Source organism: Pelobates fuscus, chromosome 2, assembly GCF_036172605.1.
Source record: "Pelobates fuscus isolate aPelFus1 chromosome 2, aPelFus1.pri, whole genome shotgun sequence".
NCBI lineage: Eukaryota > Metazoa > Chordata > Amphibia > Anura > Pelobatidae > Pelobates > Pelobates fuscus.
This window is the reverse complement of record NC_086318.1, coordinates 386,091,279-386,109,070: the sequence shown is the minus strand read 5'-3', so window position 1 is coordinate 386,109,070 and position 17,792 is coordinate 386,091,279. Positions and strand designations below refer to the sequence as shown.

The following is a 17,792-nucleotide window of genomic DNA, read 5'->3' as shown; positions in this document are numbered from 1 at the left end:
ATGAGATTATGACTCCAGGCTTGTGAGTGATATTTCATTGTGTGTATATCCCTTATTTTATTTTGCATTACTGTATTGCACTATGGTATACATTCTATTTTACAGAATATCTGTTATACTGCCATTTTAAGAAGCTCCATCTTGTTTATGTACGTATATTGTTGATTTTAAAGTGGTATAGGGGACACCACTATGAGGTGCATAGAGCTTCTTATTGACTCTTTTTCCACATTGTGCACATACTTGCTATATTACTGTCCTTATACTATTTGGCAGTATTTTACATGCAAATTCGTATCCTAAGTATTGCAGTCGTCCAATTAAATTTGCACTATTGATTTTTTGGGTAGTTAAAGCTTAACTATGAGAAATTAGACAAAGCTATCATGTTGTGAATTTTAACACACTTCATTTTTACAATTATTTTTCCAAACATGGAGGCACTATGTATACCCATCTAGGTATGAATTCTAATTCAAGTATGCAAGTGGCAGCATAATATAAAATGTAATATTTACATTAGGTAGAATATTGGTTCGCTTAACATATGACACGTAGTATTTTCATGAAAGATATACTTGAATAAGCGAAGCCTACAATGGATAGTAAAATTAGTGGTGTTTTAAAAATACCTTAATACTGCTGAGCTCTGTCAAACAATTCTAACATAAGGACAGTGAATATTTTACTAATTAATACAGTTTTTCCCAGGTAAAATACAAAACAAATTGACATTTCAAACCAAATCTTGAACTTTTTTTCATGTTGCACAAACATATAAATCTGAAATGGTAAGATTAGAATGTGCATTGTTTGAAGAATCACTAAATGTTAATTCCTTTAGGATAACCCGTCACAATTTGATCTTTCAACACTAAAATTACGGAATGTGCTTCTTGTTTAGCAAAAACATTTTCACATAAACCAGCTAACGCTAAATCAGAAGGATTAGAGCATGGTCTTGAAGGATCAGACTATTAGAATGACCATTATTGGCCCTTTAATGTTTTTTTTTTAGATTGGGATATTTATCTTTCTTTATAGGGACACTCAAGGCACTGTAACGGTTCATCTCACTGAAGTGCTTATAGTGTCTGGAGTGTCCTGGCAGAGCCCTTCCATTCAGTGTTAAACTTTTGTTTTTTGGGTGGCAGTGATTGGCTTAGAGGGTCAGCTTTCTTCTTTCAGCCTATTATAGCTAACCCCATGTTGTTATGTTAAGGAAGAATGAAATCTCTGCCTTAGCCATCCCTCCAGTGTGGGGTAAGCGGTGGGCATCCATGGACCATTATTCAGTGTCAAACTATGTAAGAATGGTTAAATAACGAGAATGGAGAATGTTTGTCCCATGAAAGAAGCTACCCGCCCTGCTTGACTATATGTCATACCCTTTTGTATACTAATCTCTAAATCTAAAAAAAAAAAAAAAGCCCCACCTATTTCTATTATAAGCTTTGCAATATAGATTTGGTATCAGTGCTTCTCTATGACAGTCATTTGATTGGATAATGCCCAACCCTAAGATTTCAGTAGGTGTATGGCAAAAATGTGGTTGACATTCTTTATCTAAAGAGACCAGTTCTGCAGCTATTGAAAGGTACGTGTATAGGTCTTAGATAATATTTGCAGAATTTTTAATAAATGCATATTTTGGAACAATTAAAGGGACACTATAGTCACCAAAACAAATTTAGCTTAATGAAGCAGTTTTTGTGTATAGATCAAGCCTCTGAAGTTTCACTGCTCAATTGTCTGCCATTTAGGAGTTAAATCACTTATGTTTCTGTTAATGCAGCCCTAGCCACGCCTCCCCTGGCTGTGGCTCACACAGCCTGCATGGAAAAAAAATGCTTTTGTTTTCAAATCAGTTGTTACCTTACTTTAAACATTTTAATCTCCTACTCTGTAAATTGAACTTTATTCACATGCAGGAGACTCCTGTAAGGTCTAGCGACCTATCAACAGAGCAGAAGATAAATTAAACAGAATTTGCAATAAAGGAGTAAACATTTGATGACTCTTTACAGGAAGTGTTTAAGAAGATTGTGTAAGTCATAGGCAGGGAGGTGTGGCTACATAAACAAAGTTATTTAACTCCTGAATGGCAGGTAATTCAGCAGTGAGACCACAGGGGCATCATCTATACATCAAAACCGCTTCATTAACCCTGTGACTATAGTATCCCTTTAATTATGCATAAAAAACTATGTGCATTTTTAGACACAGAGTTATCCTTTAACTTTCAGGATTTATAAGTACTTTGAAATTAATAATGATAAAATAAAAAAAATGGCAACAACTGAGGTATTGATTTAAAAATAGCAATAAGCTTCATAACAAATGTCATCAACATATACACAGCTTGTTAAAAATACATAAAGAACATAACAGAACACTGACAGTAACTAGATGCTTGAATGAAAATCATATAGTGTGCTCTTACTAAAGCAAGAGGATAGCTGAGATTTAAAAAAATAATAATAATAATAATCAAAGGTTTGTACAGATTAGCCATTTTTCCTCCAGTTATCAAATGACTTTTCTACGATTCCAAATTTAGCAGAAAATTCTCCTGTTTTAGTTACCAATATATTGAAGCAGCGCTACCTTTAAGCTCACTAATACACGAGAGAAACAATCATACTTCTTTGGTACTTCTTTTTGAATTTAAAAAGAAAAGCAACATTAAAGCTGCATTTAAACATTTCTTCTATATCCTACTAAATTTGTATGTTCACATTTTGGCAAACCAGAAACTTAGTAAAAACTGCATGGATTATAGAACCATACTACGGGGCTTATGAAACTGTTGCAACAGCTCGCAATTCCAGAGCAGACGATATTTTTGTTACTTTTGAGTGTTTCTTTACATTTTGCTCTTTTAGGATTTTATAGGAAAGTCTACTAAGAAACCAGTCTACATCTTGGGAGTCTTCTGGCCATTTCATATACTGACTCCTCTGCACAAAAGCTCGAATAGGTTCATGTCTCTTTAGTTGGAATGAAGATAACGTCCCCACAACGACCATGATAAGCACATCTTTTAGTTCTGTAAAGTATCTGCTTTGAGCACAGTTAAAAGCTTCGATGCACCAGCCATCCTTAAGGAAGTGCTTTGACACAATACAGATGGTTTTTCTACTGTTCCAGATGGCTTGACGGATATTCATAATATGATCTTCACCCGGAACAAAATCTCTTTCTTCAAAGCACAAATGGAAGCGGTTCCTTTCACAATAATGGGAGTCAAGGTTTTCAAGGAAAGAGTTTTGCACCCACTGGAAATCCTTTTTACTGTAACACAAGTAAGCATCATACTGGTGCATTCCTAATGAGCCTTCAGACTTTGGTCCACCCAACACCGATGTTGTGATTCTCTTGAACAGGCCAAAACAAGTTCCTCTGAAATGATTATAGACTATTGTTGATGTCACAGAAATAGCAATAATCAAAGTTGTAAAGACAAAGAGAGAAAATCTCAGTGGCAGCAACACAAGATCTTCATCACAGCCGTCAACATTCAATTTATGAAGTGGTTGATATAGGAAGTTTGTAGGAAACATACAATAAATGTCATTCGGAGAGCCTAAAAGGGTTGTGTTTGTCTCATTTAGCCACATTATGAAGCTCACTAGTGTGCAATCACATATAAAATTATTTTTTGTTATGTCAAGTGACTGGATGGAGGTAAATAATTCTGGACTCGGTGAAAGCAACTGGTTATTGGACAAATCCAGTTTTTCCAGATTTAAAGGCAATATTCCATTCGAAATATAAGTGAGAGAGTTATGAGACAAATTAAGGTTTTTTAAAGATGATAATCCATTAAATATGCCATCTGGAATAAAAGCAAAGTGGTTCCCATAAAGAATTAGTACTTTCAACCTAGAAAGGTGATGGAAAACATCTAAACATTGACCCTTTTCCCATATTAACTGTATCATGTTTTCAGATAGGTCCAGATAGATCAAGGAATTTGTTTTGGAAATATTAAAAAAAGGGTAGCAATAAGACAACCTATTCTGCTTTAAGATTATACCTTTAATTTGTGGAATATTTGAAAGCCAATACAGTTCTCCCAAATTCTCCAGATTATTTTGTGTAGCATCAAAGAAGGTTGTATTCACATATGTCTGGCCAACTGCTTTCAACCTATTTCTGCCAATGTACATTACTTGTACATAATTTATTTGTTCAAAGAACCTAATCTGTTTAATTGCATTATCTTGGAGATCCAAAAGTTCCAATTTTGTAAGTTGCTTGAAAGTGTCATCACGAATTGCTCCAATGTGATTTTGTTGCAAATAAATGTGTATTACATTTGGAAGTCCATCAAATGTGTACTCATAGAGTTCTCCAAGTAAATTGTTGGAGAGGTTAAGATGAAGGAGGCTGTTAAGTCCATGAAATGCATACTTATTTATGCGGTTTATTTTATTTTCAGCAAGATTCAGCAGTAAAAGTTGAGAAAGATTTGCAAATGTATACGGGTTTAGAGAAAAAATGCTTCCATCAGATATATCAAGAATTTGCAGATCGCTGTTCACTAAGGCTGTAAATGTGGTATTATCTGGATCTTTAAGGTTATGAAAACCAAAACTGGCTCCCATAATGTGAGGTGCCAACTTTAAATGCATTATTTTGGTTCCATTCAAAGCATTGGTAATACTTTGTAACGAGTCCACATTCAATCCATTGCTACCGAGCAATAGGGTATCAAACTGAATATTCCTGAAAGGTTTTCCGCAACTCTTCCAGACATCGGGACCTGATTCGTATAACCTATTATTTGATAAATCCATGACAGTAAACATTTTTCTTTCAAAGCTATGAAGGTCACCTCCACAAATACGTGAGATGTGATTGTATTTTAACGTCAGTAGATGAAAGTTGTAAAGATAATAAAATAATGGATTGGGTTTCAGATACGATATTTTGTTACTAGAAAGATCTAGGTACTCCAAAGATTTCAAATCTTTAAAATAATCATTTTCCAAAATTGATCCTGTCAAATTGTTGTAGTACAGTATGAGATTTTGCAAGTATGACAAACCTGCAAAGGCTTCTGAATCCAGTATGAGCATTCGGTTATATGAGAGATCCAATTCAATTAGTCCCGGCAAGTTTCGAAAGCTGTGGTTTCGGATTGTTAGTTTCTCAGTTTTTTGACTGTCAATTTGAAGTTTAAATAATTTTTCCAGAAAAGGAAAAGATGACGCATTTATTTCCAAAATGTAGTTGAAACCTAAATCAAGGATTCCAATTTCGGTTTGTACAAGAGGAATTCCAGTGAGGTTACATCCACGAAAGATGCCATATCCGTTATTTACCTGACATTCTGGTATGTCCATGTAAAGTGATAATGATTCCCCAAAAATATATACAAGATGATATATCCTGATCCACCTGATCAAAAAAATAAAAATAAAAAATGGTTAGATTTATTTTACAACAAGAAATATGGTTACATTAATATTTAGTAATCGTTTCTTTGATCATTTTCATGTTTCCCCCCACCCATTGCCCATGGGAATGAAAAATATAATAATATCAGGAGGGAATACTACTGCCCCCCCACCCCCTATCCACCAGTTATTGGCTTTGGGTATGGGGTTATGAAAATAATGACAAGGCTGCACATATCACTGTCCAACCTCCCAGTCCCTACCCATGGGCAGTGGGTGGAGGCTTTATTATGATGATAAAAGGGAATAGACATTCCATTTTCCCACATGCACCCACCTATGGGCAACACGTAAGGGCAGATTGTTGCCAGAGGGGGAACCTGCCATTGTTCGCCCCACCCAATAGCAGTGGGTGGGAGCAATACTAAAACAAAGGAGGGACATGATAGTTGTTCCCTGTAGCCTCAAATCTTACCAATATATATGCCTCTCTTTTATATTCCCCCCCCCATTTATTATAATAATATCCCCCATCCACCGCTAATGGGTAGGTCCCCCTCTCTAGCAATAAACTGCCCCAACCACTGTCCATCGGCATGTACCACCTTTAGTATAACATAGTCCCTCACCTGCTACCCATGCATAGGGGCATGGAAGACCAGAGACAGGTCCCTCTGCAGAGGAGTAACTAGATACCACAGAGTTCGAATGCAAGAGTAAAAAAACCCAAAACATATCACCCTACCTTTCTCCTTTTTTGTAATTTACCTGAGCGGGGTGTGTGGGTGGCTAAGTTTGTGCAGTGGTTGACTGCACACCGTGGTTCTGTGTGGTGCTTGGTTGAGTGTGATTGTGTTTTTGTGGTTCAGTGCTATATATATTGGTGAGATGTGTGGGTTACCGAGTTTGTGCAGTGGTTGGCTGAGTTTGATTCTGTGTGAAGTTGGCTCAGTGTGATTGTATATGGGATGTGAATGTGTGTGAGTGTAGACTGATTGTTTGTGCAGTGGTTGGTTGAGTTGGTTGAGTTTGATTCTGTATGGTGCTTGGATGAGTGTAATTGTGTTTTTTTTTTGCTCAGTGCTATATATATTGGTGAGATGTGTGGGTGGCTGAGTTTGTGCAGTGGGTGACTGAGTTTGATTCTGTATGGTGCTTGGATGAGTGTAATTGTGTTTTTTTGGCTCAGTGCTATATATATTGGTGAGATGTGTGGGTGACTGAGATTGTGCAGTGGTTGGTTGAGCTTGATTCTGTGTGAAGTTGGCTCAGTGTGATTGTATATGGGATGTGAATGTGTGTGAGTGTAGACTGATTGCCCCTTTGGGCAATACCCATGCTGATGCTAAAATGTAAGCTTCACTGCCAGCATATTGGCATCGGTGCATCCCATACTCTCCCAACAAGCGTGAGAAACACCTGCAGTTGGATTTACACAGTAACAAGGCATTAGACCAGTTGGCACATTTCTAGTGTTGAGATTTCCATTAACAGATGGCAGAGGATGTATATATTTAAAGTGATTTTAATTAAAATCTATACACATGTATTAATAAAACATGCACACATATTACAACAAATCAGAATAATTAGCTGAAATTATTTTTATATTAAACATTTTTATTCTCTTAAGCACACAAACTTTCTTGAACTTACAGGGATTCTATAGTGCCAGGAAAACATACCCAATTTTGATTGGCACTTGCCTGTCCTGACTGGCTACATCAAGATGGGCAAAAAGGTAAAAAAATAGAGGACAGAGCCGCCTAGATCTGGAAAAAGTATCGTCGATCTCTGGAGACAGGCACGCGGTGGCCTTGATCGCAAGATGGATGCTTACCTTGATGAAGAATCAGACATCTCTGATGATCCCACGTTGGGAGAAGAGGTACAATACCTACCTGCTCCGCCGGGGACTGTACCAACACTGCCTCAGTCAGATCGGGGATGAATCTGACTGAGGCAGTGTTGGTACAGTCACAAAGGCCGTCATGCAGGAATTGCGGACCTCAGACGCAATATACAGGCCGACATGGCTGATATCAGGAAAGATACAAGGGGTCTGATCGAACGCATGGGAGCCCTACAGCAAGAATTAAGAAGCAGCCCACAACAGGTGGCACACCTGCAACGAGAGATGTGTGGCACTGGAGGATGCTTGGCGCAGCAAGAACCTCAAGATCCGCGGTATACCGGACACGCCTGATGGGTGCAACTTTGACCCCCAAACAGGCAAAATCAGTAAACCTCGATGACATGTTCAGGATCAGTCTCGCCCACCGGCCGACGCAATGCAGAGGAGGAGCGGCGCTGAGGAGAAGACAGCGACGAGGGACATCGTCGCTGCCTCAGGTACGTCGCTGAAGAGGTTTTCAGTAACCGGGGATTGGGGGGTGGAAGGGAGAGGGACCCTCCAGTGCCAGGAAAACGGATTGTTTTCCTGGCACTGGAGATTCCCTTTAACGATGGTTTATCTCTCCCTACCCAAGTAACACCAAACTAAGTTGTACATGTGTTACTATTTTCTTGTAAATTAGCATGTGGCTTATTGTTTAACTCCTCCAAACCCCCCCCCCCAAAAAGTGCAGCGACTCATGACATTTACTGTTCCTAATCAGTCTGTATTATGTCTTGTTTCACACACAATGTTACCGTCTCTTCTTGTACGCATACCTGCACGACCAAAATAAATAATAATAAAATAAAAAATCCCGTTCAGTCACTTACCTGAATCCAGCGCCGATGTCCCTCAGCGCGGAGTCAGGCTCCGCCAACACTTCTCCCCCGCCGACGTCAATCGGTTTTGGAGACCTAATCCTCGGAAAATCTGATGCTGGAGGTTTTCATGCAGAGCGTGAGGATCTCCAGCATCAGATAATGGACCAATGGTCCATTTTGATTCCGGAAGTCCCTCTAGTGGCTGTTTGATAGACAGCCACTAGAGTAGGAGTTAACCCTCAGAGGTAGTTATTGCAGTTTCTGTAGGGATAAGGGACATTGCACCCAGACCACTTCAATGAACTGAAGTGGTCTGGGTGCCTACAGTGTCCCTTTAATGGACCCAAGTCTTTTTTTCAGCCAATGTAACTATGTACATTGTATAGCATTACTGCTTGCATATTGTATAGATGTAATTAAACATTCTTTAATGCACACTTATTTTATATACACTTTAATATAATAGACATTTAAAAATAATGCATGCACATGTATATATACTGTGTGCATCTACACATTATATATATATACACACACACACACACACACACACACACACACATACGCCTATTACAACAAATCACATGAATTGAGTGAAAACTATTTTTTTAATGAAACTTTTTCATCCTCTTAAGCACACACATTATCAAAGATCCATGCAGTCACTCATTGGATCAGCCAATGTTTGACCAACACACTTGGCCTGACAGACACGTACTGTCACTGATACTGATACACACTGACATAGGCTCACTGACAGACACTCACTGACACATTTTCACACATACTGTGCATACAAATTCTTGCACACATAAACATACTCTCGTTGAGGCCCCCCCAGCCTCCTTACTTTTGGGAGAGCTGGAGTGGGCCTTCTGCCTGGTGTCTACTGGGGCTGCTCTGATTTTAGGGCTCTCAATAGTGATGTCATATCCCGACTCCTGATATTACCACGGTGCACGTAAGGGAGCTTTGCTGCCAGGGCAAATATAGATCAGAGCTCCCTCGCTGCCCAACTTTTGCTATCCTCCTCAGGGGGCACCCTAAGACAGCAGGCTCTGTGGCCCCCCATGAAAGGTGGAACACCGTGGGTTGGTAGCACTTCACCTATACTTTTAAAGGCTACATCCCATCACTAATGCATGTTGGATAGTGGTCAAGGGAGGATTTTATTCTACCAAGAATTATAAAGAGGTCATATAGACCTCCATAGGTTTTTTTTTTTTTTTTTTTATTATTGCATTTGAATTACATGTTTTTAAATTTAATTTAACTTTTTTAGCTGCTTGTCGTGACAGTAGCCGAGCATTGTAGAGTTTTAAAAGTCAGGTTGCATACAGATAGGTTGAAATCTGGTGGAAATTCAAGTCTTGCAAATCAGGACAGGAGGCATTCAGACATTGCTGAATAACCCTGTTAATGTTGTTTTTTTTTAATTGAAGTTGAATCTCAGTTATTATCAGCTGATAAACAGATCCATAGATAGGGAACAGTGTGCGAGATAGCTTTTAGAAATCTTCTATATTCAGCTAGGAAAATTTGGCAGATGTGGGTTTTATCTTGAATTGAGTGATATTGAAGTTTAGCACTTAGCATTTTAAAATTAAAATATGGGGATTAACAACACACCTCTCCATGAGGTGGTACAGACCATTAGCTGTTAAAATAACAAAATATGATCTACAAGGTTGACCTTTTTGTTTCCTGTCCTTAAGCAAACGTCACCTCGATGACTGGATGTATTTCCAGCCCTAGACACCTGTGACGTAGGACATAGATTGGGACACATATGATAAGCATTCTGACCTATTCCAGGAAACTAAACAATAAACTAACCCGCTCTGAATCAGTCACCTTGTTGTTTAAAAAATGTTTGGCTTTGTCTCACTTCAAGATGTTGGTGTAGATGTGTCCTTACTTTGATTTCAGATCGGTCATACCTCACCAGTTCTTTTTGGGAAGCCCTTTTTATGTTGTGGTTTACTGTCTCGTTTACCTGTTGCCTACACATCCTGCCAATTTACTCTGTCAAACATCCAGAATGGCATGGAATCACTGTTCTCATTGTCTGCCCGACCTCTCAAAATGTGTGTGACTACGAACAGAAAACAAAAAGATGTAATGCTTTCTTTTCTCTGCTACTCCAGTGATTTATGCCTTTCTACCCCAATTCATTGATCTTGTCTACATTGTTACATCACGTGATAGCTAATCCTCTCGTAACATTATCTAGTCAGTGAAACGTTATTCCAATATCTCTAGAATTGTCTTGGGTTAAAGAAACCTAAAATTCGTTGCTCCTGAACTGTATCCCAGTACTTTTTAATTGCTATTAGAGTACTTAACGAGGCCTTTCAAGAATGTTAAGATGACAAAGAGGTCTTTTATTTTAAAGTCTAAAGAATGACAATAATTCAACACTCCCTCCTCCCCATAACAACTTTCAATCATTAAAACAAGTAGGACGAAACCCAGATCTATTACCAACTGGCCTATGGTTCACGTATACAGACGGGAGAAGGGTGAAATTTATAAAACTTTCAAATAATTAAAATACCAAACTAGAAATAAAAGTAATCCCAGAACTCCTTGAAATGAACACACAACACACAGTGTTTCTAAAAGATGGCAAACGCTATAATAAAGATGTACAGTAGGCAACAAGTGCCTGTATATACACCAACAGGCTAAAATCATCAAACAGGGGGGCGGGGCCTGGCCGCCGACGGGATCAGACGCGCTCCAGGGTCTAAGAATCGGCGAAAACTGGAGGCCAAACCTAACTAGCGGTTCACACTGGCGACCAAATCGATCCCCAGCTGAAGGGGAAAGCAGGGATACCTCACAAGACCCAGCCTGGCAATAACAGCGACCCGACAAGGGCCCGGAGCACAAGGGAGCTTGAGCCGAGACGGGACGGCCGCCCTCCCGGGTCTCCAGACGGCGGCTGGCTCCCCTCCCCCCCCTCTGGACCGGGGGGGTCATCCCGGTCTACCAGGGCAACCACTGGGGCACCAATCTGGGCCCAGAACAACCACCCTGCTGTGGAATACCTGCTGAGCGGCACCACACAAGATGGCCGCCGCCCGCATGCCATGTGCGTGACCGGCCAGCACTACAGAGCCGAAAGCAGAGAGGATCACCCAGCTAGAACAAGGCAAGTCTGGGGACGACAACATCACCTACCATAGCCGGGGAGAAAGTGGGGCTGAGAGTGTTACTAAGCCCTCTGACCACAAATGACGACCCATGGGGAAGCTGTGCTTTCACGCCGCAAGACGTCTCTACCAGTCACCCTCCCCGAACAACAACAAGTTCGTTAGCTCACGGCTACAGATCAAGCCTGGAGGGTGAAGCCCAGCTGCCACCCAGCTCCTCTTGCAGAGACACCCAGGACCAGAGACACACCGGGAGCAAGGCGCTGGTAACCCGGCTTGTACTGGAGCAGTCCTGCAACCCAGCAAAACACCAAGAGACAATCACCCCGAGACACAACGCAATGCCCCGATGAGTATGTGCTTGGACAATAATGGACTCACTAGCTATTGTCTTACGACCTTAGCAACACGCAGCTAGGACTGGGGCCTCAAGATGAGTGCGCTGCAGTATGTTTATTGCTCATTGTTTTTACACAAAAAAGTTTGTTCTTAACTGACACCCTGCTGCACTCTCCTCTCACTAATCTAACTCCTATGCTCTGGCAAAAGCTACATCTCTATCCTTAAATCTTTTCATGTCATTAACCTGCTATTATAGAGCCTTGTTCTGAAGTCTTTATGGTCGTTGCCTCTGCATTGGGGATGGAACTAATAAGCCTGTTTTTACCTGGAATTACTAGTAAGGTTGATGCTTTCACGACTAACAAAGCTTGCTCGTATCATAAAAATATGTCTGTTTAATGTAACCTAGAATGTCAGCAAGACGCTAGAACTAATGAGATTGTCTCCTCAAGACAAGAATGTTGATATATTCCAACTTAAACATGAATGCCTAGCTTAAACCTAGCGTGTTTTACACTCTCAAAAAAAAAAAAAAAGTGCTGTTTCTGAAAATGTCATACCAATGTTTCTTACCATGTTTCACACTGATGGTTTCCTAATGATGTTGTGACATTGTGAGCATACCTGCATTCACTCAAAAGCACGTCAAAATAAAGAATTACAAAAATCATCAAACAAGAAAAATAATTTGCTAATAATGTAAAAGCATAATAGTGGTTTCCCACGCTTGTAAAAGTTGTATATAGTATCTTTGTATGGGGAAAAGCTAAGTAGGCCAAATGAGGGGTATGCTAGCAAACAATATAGTAGAGAGAGACTAAAAAGACATTGACTAGCACCTACTATCTATATGCAATGTCTCCTCCCTACAAAGCACTAAAGTCACCCAGGCCACGTCATCTCAATGAATTGGCCTTGGTGCAGATGTCCTAACAATGCAGAAACAGCAATGCTTATTTTGAAGAGTTAAACACATACTGACAGCCACTAGAGGCACTTCTGCTGCAACTACAGAGTAAAACTTGGTCACGTGACGTTGCAGCCCCCCTACAAAAGCATTGAATTCAATGCTCATGTGCATCAGGTCCTTAATGCTCCTCTATAAGGAGCATTGGGTGGAGACTCGCCAGAAGAAGCCATGTCTCCTCCATCACTTGACGAGTGGCAGAGAGATAAGCAGCGCCGAGGGAGACTCAGCACTGGAAAAAGGTAAGTAGGAAACTTTTTTTTATTATTTTTATGGCACACAAGGGTGGGGGAGGAACCTGTTTAACTAAAGACAGGGACACTAAAGGGATACAAGTTCATACGCTTCCTAGGTTTATTCACAAAAGTGGAAATTTAAAAGAGAATTTCAAATTCAAAATAAAAATAGCTGAACTGGAAACGTGAAGTCAGCTAAGTCAGTTTTGCGACTTTGGACTCAAATTTTATATTCACTTTGGATTCTCATTTTAATCAATAACCCTGTCAGTGTTCCTTTAAATTTGCTGCTGGAAAGGCTCACTCTTATCACAGGCATAACTGTGAGCTGCCTAAACAGTACATGGAGTTGCAAAAAAGAGAGAGGGTCCCAGCTTAATAAGTAAGAATGACAGAGTTAGTGGACCATAGGCCTTACGTGCCCACCCCTATATATTGCTTCTAGAGTCATCACTGTTGTTGACTACATCTCCTCTGATGCTTTGCCAGCATTATGCCTGTGAGAGCATTATGGGAGAGGCAATCCATAACATCTGGAGCACCAAGCCTAGAGGTGCTGTAGTCTATTTGTCCTGAAGCTAGAAATACCATCTAACCCCACAAACCTCAGCACATGGGAGCTCACTCTTCATGGGTATACTTTACCTAATCCCTGTCCTTATCATGAAACAAATAACTATTTACAGCGAATATCAAGTGCTACCCATAGTGACTGGGAAAATGAATATAAGAAATTGCCCAACGTATGTTTTGGTGCTGGTAACTAACCCTCATCATGGACAACATACTGAACGGTCCTACATGACATTATTTAACCCCTTAAGGACTGAGCCAAATGTACAAGTTGTGAACAGAACAAAACGTAAACAAAACCTGCCATTTGCGCTATATGTCTGCCCAACCGTAATTCACCTCTTTCACATTAAATGCACCCCCCCCCTTATTATATATCATTTTATTCAGGGGAAACAGGGCTTTCATTTAATATCAAATATTTAGCTATGAAACATAATTTAATATGAAAAAAATGGGAGAAAATAATAAATGTTGTTATTTTTTTTAGTTCTGCATGACATTTTAACTGTCAATGTCATAATACTGTTTGCTTTTACTGCAATAAAATACACATATTTGTATTCAGCAAAGTCTCACGTGTAAAACAGTACCCCCTATGTAAAGGTTTTATGGTGTTTTGGGAAGTTACAGGGTCAAATATAGCGTGTTACATTTGAAATTGAAATTCGCCAGATTGGTTACGTTCAGGGCCGGTGCAAGGATTTTTGCCGCCCTAGGCAAAGGTAAAGTTTACCGCCCCCCCCCCCCCCGTGACATCACAATGACCCACCCATATGACCAGCCATGTTAACTAACGCTAGTGCTGCAGTGCCGCCGTGTTTACATTAAAAAGCCTGCAGGGACAGGCTATAGACACCAGAACCACTACATTAAGTTTCTTTAATGTGAGGTAAATTAGATAAGTGCAACAAATAATATACTAGATTGCCTACTTACAACCAGATGAGGATTATGATGGGCTCTAGCTGCAGTCTGGCTCCACTGGTCTGGTGTAGAACAGGATCTATGCAGGCTGTTTGTAACTGTGCTCACAAAAATCAATGTTCTGGGAGAACGGGAAGCAGCTCCATTTTTTGGGGGCCTTTACACAGCTCAAGGTCTGGGTCCCAGGGTCCACCAATGTGTTTGTTCACAGGGGGTGGAGTGTGTAGGGGATGTCCTGATTTGTGTGTAAGGAATGCATTGTGTGAATTTGTGTTTGTATGTGTAAGGGCTGCAAGGTGTGTTTCTGTGTATGTAAGGGATGAAGTGTGTGAGTCTGTAAGTGTCTTTGAGTGTGTGTGTAAGGGGTGCATTGAGTGTGTGTAAGGACTGCATTGTGTGTTTCTGTGTGTGTGTAAGGGATGCATTGTGTGTAAGGGTTGCATTGTGTGTGTGTGTGTAATGCATTGTGTGTGTAATGCATTGTGTTTTTCTGTGTGCAAGGGGTGCATTGTCTTTGTGTGTAAGGGGTGCATTGTGTGTGATTGTGTGTGTGTGTGATGAATGTCAATCCCTCCCCCCTCCCTTGTCACTCTCTTCTCCCCCCTCCCTTGTTACTCTCCCCTCCCTGTTAATTTCTCTCTCCCCCTCAATTCCCCTCCCTGTCAATGTCTTCCCCCCTCCTTGTTAGTTTATTTCTCCCCCCCTCCCTGTTTCTTTCTACCCCCCCTCCCTAACTCCCTGTTTCTTTCTCACCCCCCTCCCTCCCTGTTTCTTTATCCCCCCTCCCTCCTTCCCTGTTTCTTTATCCCCCCTCCCTCCTTCCCTGTTTCTTTCTCCCCCCTCCCTGTTTCTTTCTCCCCCCCTCCCTCCCTGTTTCTTTCTCCCCCCTCCCTCCCTGTTTCTTTCTCCCCCTCCCTCCCTGTTTCTTTCTCCCCCCCTCCCTCCCTGTTTCTTTCTCCCCCCCTCCCTCCCTGTTTCTTTCTCCCCCCTCCCTCCCTGTTTCTTTCTCCCCCCCCTCCCTCCCTGTTTCTTTCTCCCCCCTCCCTCCCTGTTTCTTTCTCCCCCCCTCCCTCCCTGTTTCTTTCTCCCCCCCTCCCTCCCTGTTTCTTTCTCCCCCCTCCCTCCCTGTTTCATTCTCCCCCCTCCCTCCCTGTTTCTTTCTCCCCCCCTCCCTCCCTGTTTCTTTCTCCCCCCCTCCCTCCCTGTTTCTTTCTCCCCCCTCCCTCCCTGTTTCTTTCCCCCCCCTCCCTCCCTGTTTCTTTCTCCCCCCTCCCTCCTTCCCTGTTTCTTCCCCCCTCCCTGTTTCTTTCTCCCCCCCTCCTCCCTCCCTGTTTCTTCCCCCCCCTCCTCCTTTCTCCCCCCTCCTTCTTTCTCCCCCCTCCCTGTTTCTTTCTCCCCCCTCCTTCTTTCTCCCCCCTCCTCCCTCCTTCTTTCTCCCCCCCTCCCTGTTTCTTTCTCCCCCCCCTCCTCCCTCCCTGTTTCTTTCTCCCCCCCATCCTCCCTCCCTGTTTCTTTCTCCCCCCTCCTCCCTCCCTGTTTCTTTCTCCCCCCTCCCTCCCTGTTTCTTTCTCCCCCCTCCCTCCCTGTTTCTTTCTCCCCCCTCCCTCCCTGTTTCTTTCTCCCCCCCTCCCTCTCTGTTTCTTTCTCCCCCCCGTTTCTTCCCCCCTGTTTCTTTCTCCCCTCCCTCCCTCCCTCCCTGTTTCTTTCTTCCCCCCCTCCCCTACCTATGATGTAGCGTGGCCGAGCTCTCTATGGTCCGGCCGGGTACAGGGAGATTTTGTTTCCTGTACCCGGCCGGACTAAAAGGAAGTGAACACTCAGTGTTCACTTCCTGTTAGTCCGGCCGTGTACAGGAGACAGATGCTCCCTGTACCCGGCCGGACCATACAGAGCTCGGCCACGCTACAGTGAGGGAGTGACAGGAGGGAGCGCTGAGCGCTTACCTCCTGTCAGCCCCTCTCCTCTGGCTGCGCCCGGGTGGTGCGCCCTCATGGACGCACCAGCCCGAGCAAAGCTGCAGCCGCCTGAGGCTCTCTACAGAGCGCTCGGGCGGCTGCAGCATTAGGGGGGCCGGCGCTTTCCTGGCAGCGCCCCTTCCCAAGGGGCGCCCTAGGCGGCTGCCTAGTCCGCCTAACAGGTAGCGTCGGCCTTGGTTACGTTGCCTTTGAGACTGTATAGTAACCCAGGAATTAAATTTACACCCATAATGGCATACCATTTGCAATAGTAGACAACCCAAGGTATTGCAAATGGGGTATGTCCAGTCTTTTTTAGTAGCCATTTGGTCACAAACACTGGCCAAAGTTAGCGTTAGTATTTGTTTGTGTGTGAAAAATGCAAAAAACGCCAATTTTGGCCAGTGTTTGTGACTAAGTGGCTACTAAAAAAGACTGGACATAACCCATTTGCAATACCTTGGGTTGTCTACTATTGCCAATGGTATGCCATCGTAGGGATAATTTTTTTCTTGGGCTACCATAGGGTCACAAAGGCAACGTAAGCAATCTGGCAAATTTTAATGTGAAAAAAATGAAACACAAGCCTTATATTTGACACTGTAACTTTTAAAAACACCATAAAACCTGTACATGAGGGGTACTGTGTTACTCTGGAGACTTTGCTGAACACAAATGTGTGTTTCAAAACAGTAAAAAGTATTGCAGCAATAATATCGTCCGTGTAAGTGCTGTTTGTGCGTGAAAAATTCAAAAAAAGTCACTTTTACTGGCGATATCATCGTTGTAATACATTTTACTGTTTTGAAACACTAATATTTGTGTTCAGTGAAGTCTCCCGAGTAAAACAGTATCCCCCATGTACAGGTTTTATGGTGTCTTGGAAAGTTATAGGGTTAAATATAGTGCTAGCAAATTAAATTCCCTATACTTTCGGCATGGGTTATCAGGCAGGTCCAGCTAATTGTAATTAATTAGGATACCTAATAATGTAAAAATATTACATAAATATATGTGTAGAATTAATATATGTATATATATACATATGTGTATATATACGTATATATATATTTTTTTTTTTTTAAAATATTTGTATTTATATATAGGTATATATAGTGATATATACGTATATATTTATGTATATAGATATATATATTATTTCGTTCTACGTGTATTTTGATATAAATATATATATATTAATATCACAATACAGTTAGAACGAAATAAAACACATCTATATATTTTTTAATATTTTATTTTTAATTATTTTTTTATTTTTTTACGTATTTACATATTTTTTTAATATTATATATAAATATATATATAACAATAATTATATATATATTTAATCAGTATCAGTCTACGTGTAATTTGATATTAATATATATATATAATTTTATATATATATTAATATTAAAATACACCTAGACAGTGTATGTGTGTGTGTATATGTATATATATATATATATACTTAGATCATATATATATGTTATATTTTTTTACACTTATTT

General features: G+C 41.0%; 1 protein-coding gene across 1 annotated transcript in view; it reads right to left on the bottom strand.

Annotated features, from left to right (window-relative positions):
- Positions 1-2,167: 2,167 nt before the first annotated feature.
- TLR5 (toll like receptor 5) overlaps positions 2,168-17,792 on the bottom strand; it is a 76,862-nt gene continuing 61,237 nt past the window's right edge. Inside the window, exon 3 of the mRNA XM_063441424.1 lies at positions 2,168-5,406. Coding sequence (XP_063297494.1) covers positions 2,799-5,406 — 2,608 coding nt within the window. The 3' untranslated portion in view covers positions 2,168-2,798. The remainder of the gene's footprint in view (positions 5,407-17,792) is intronic.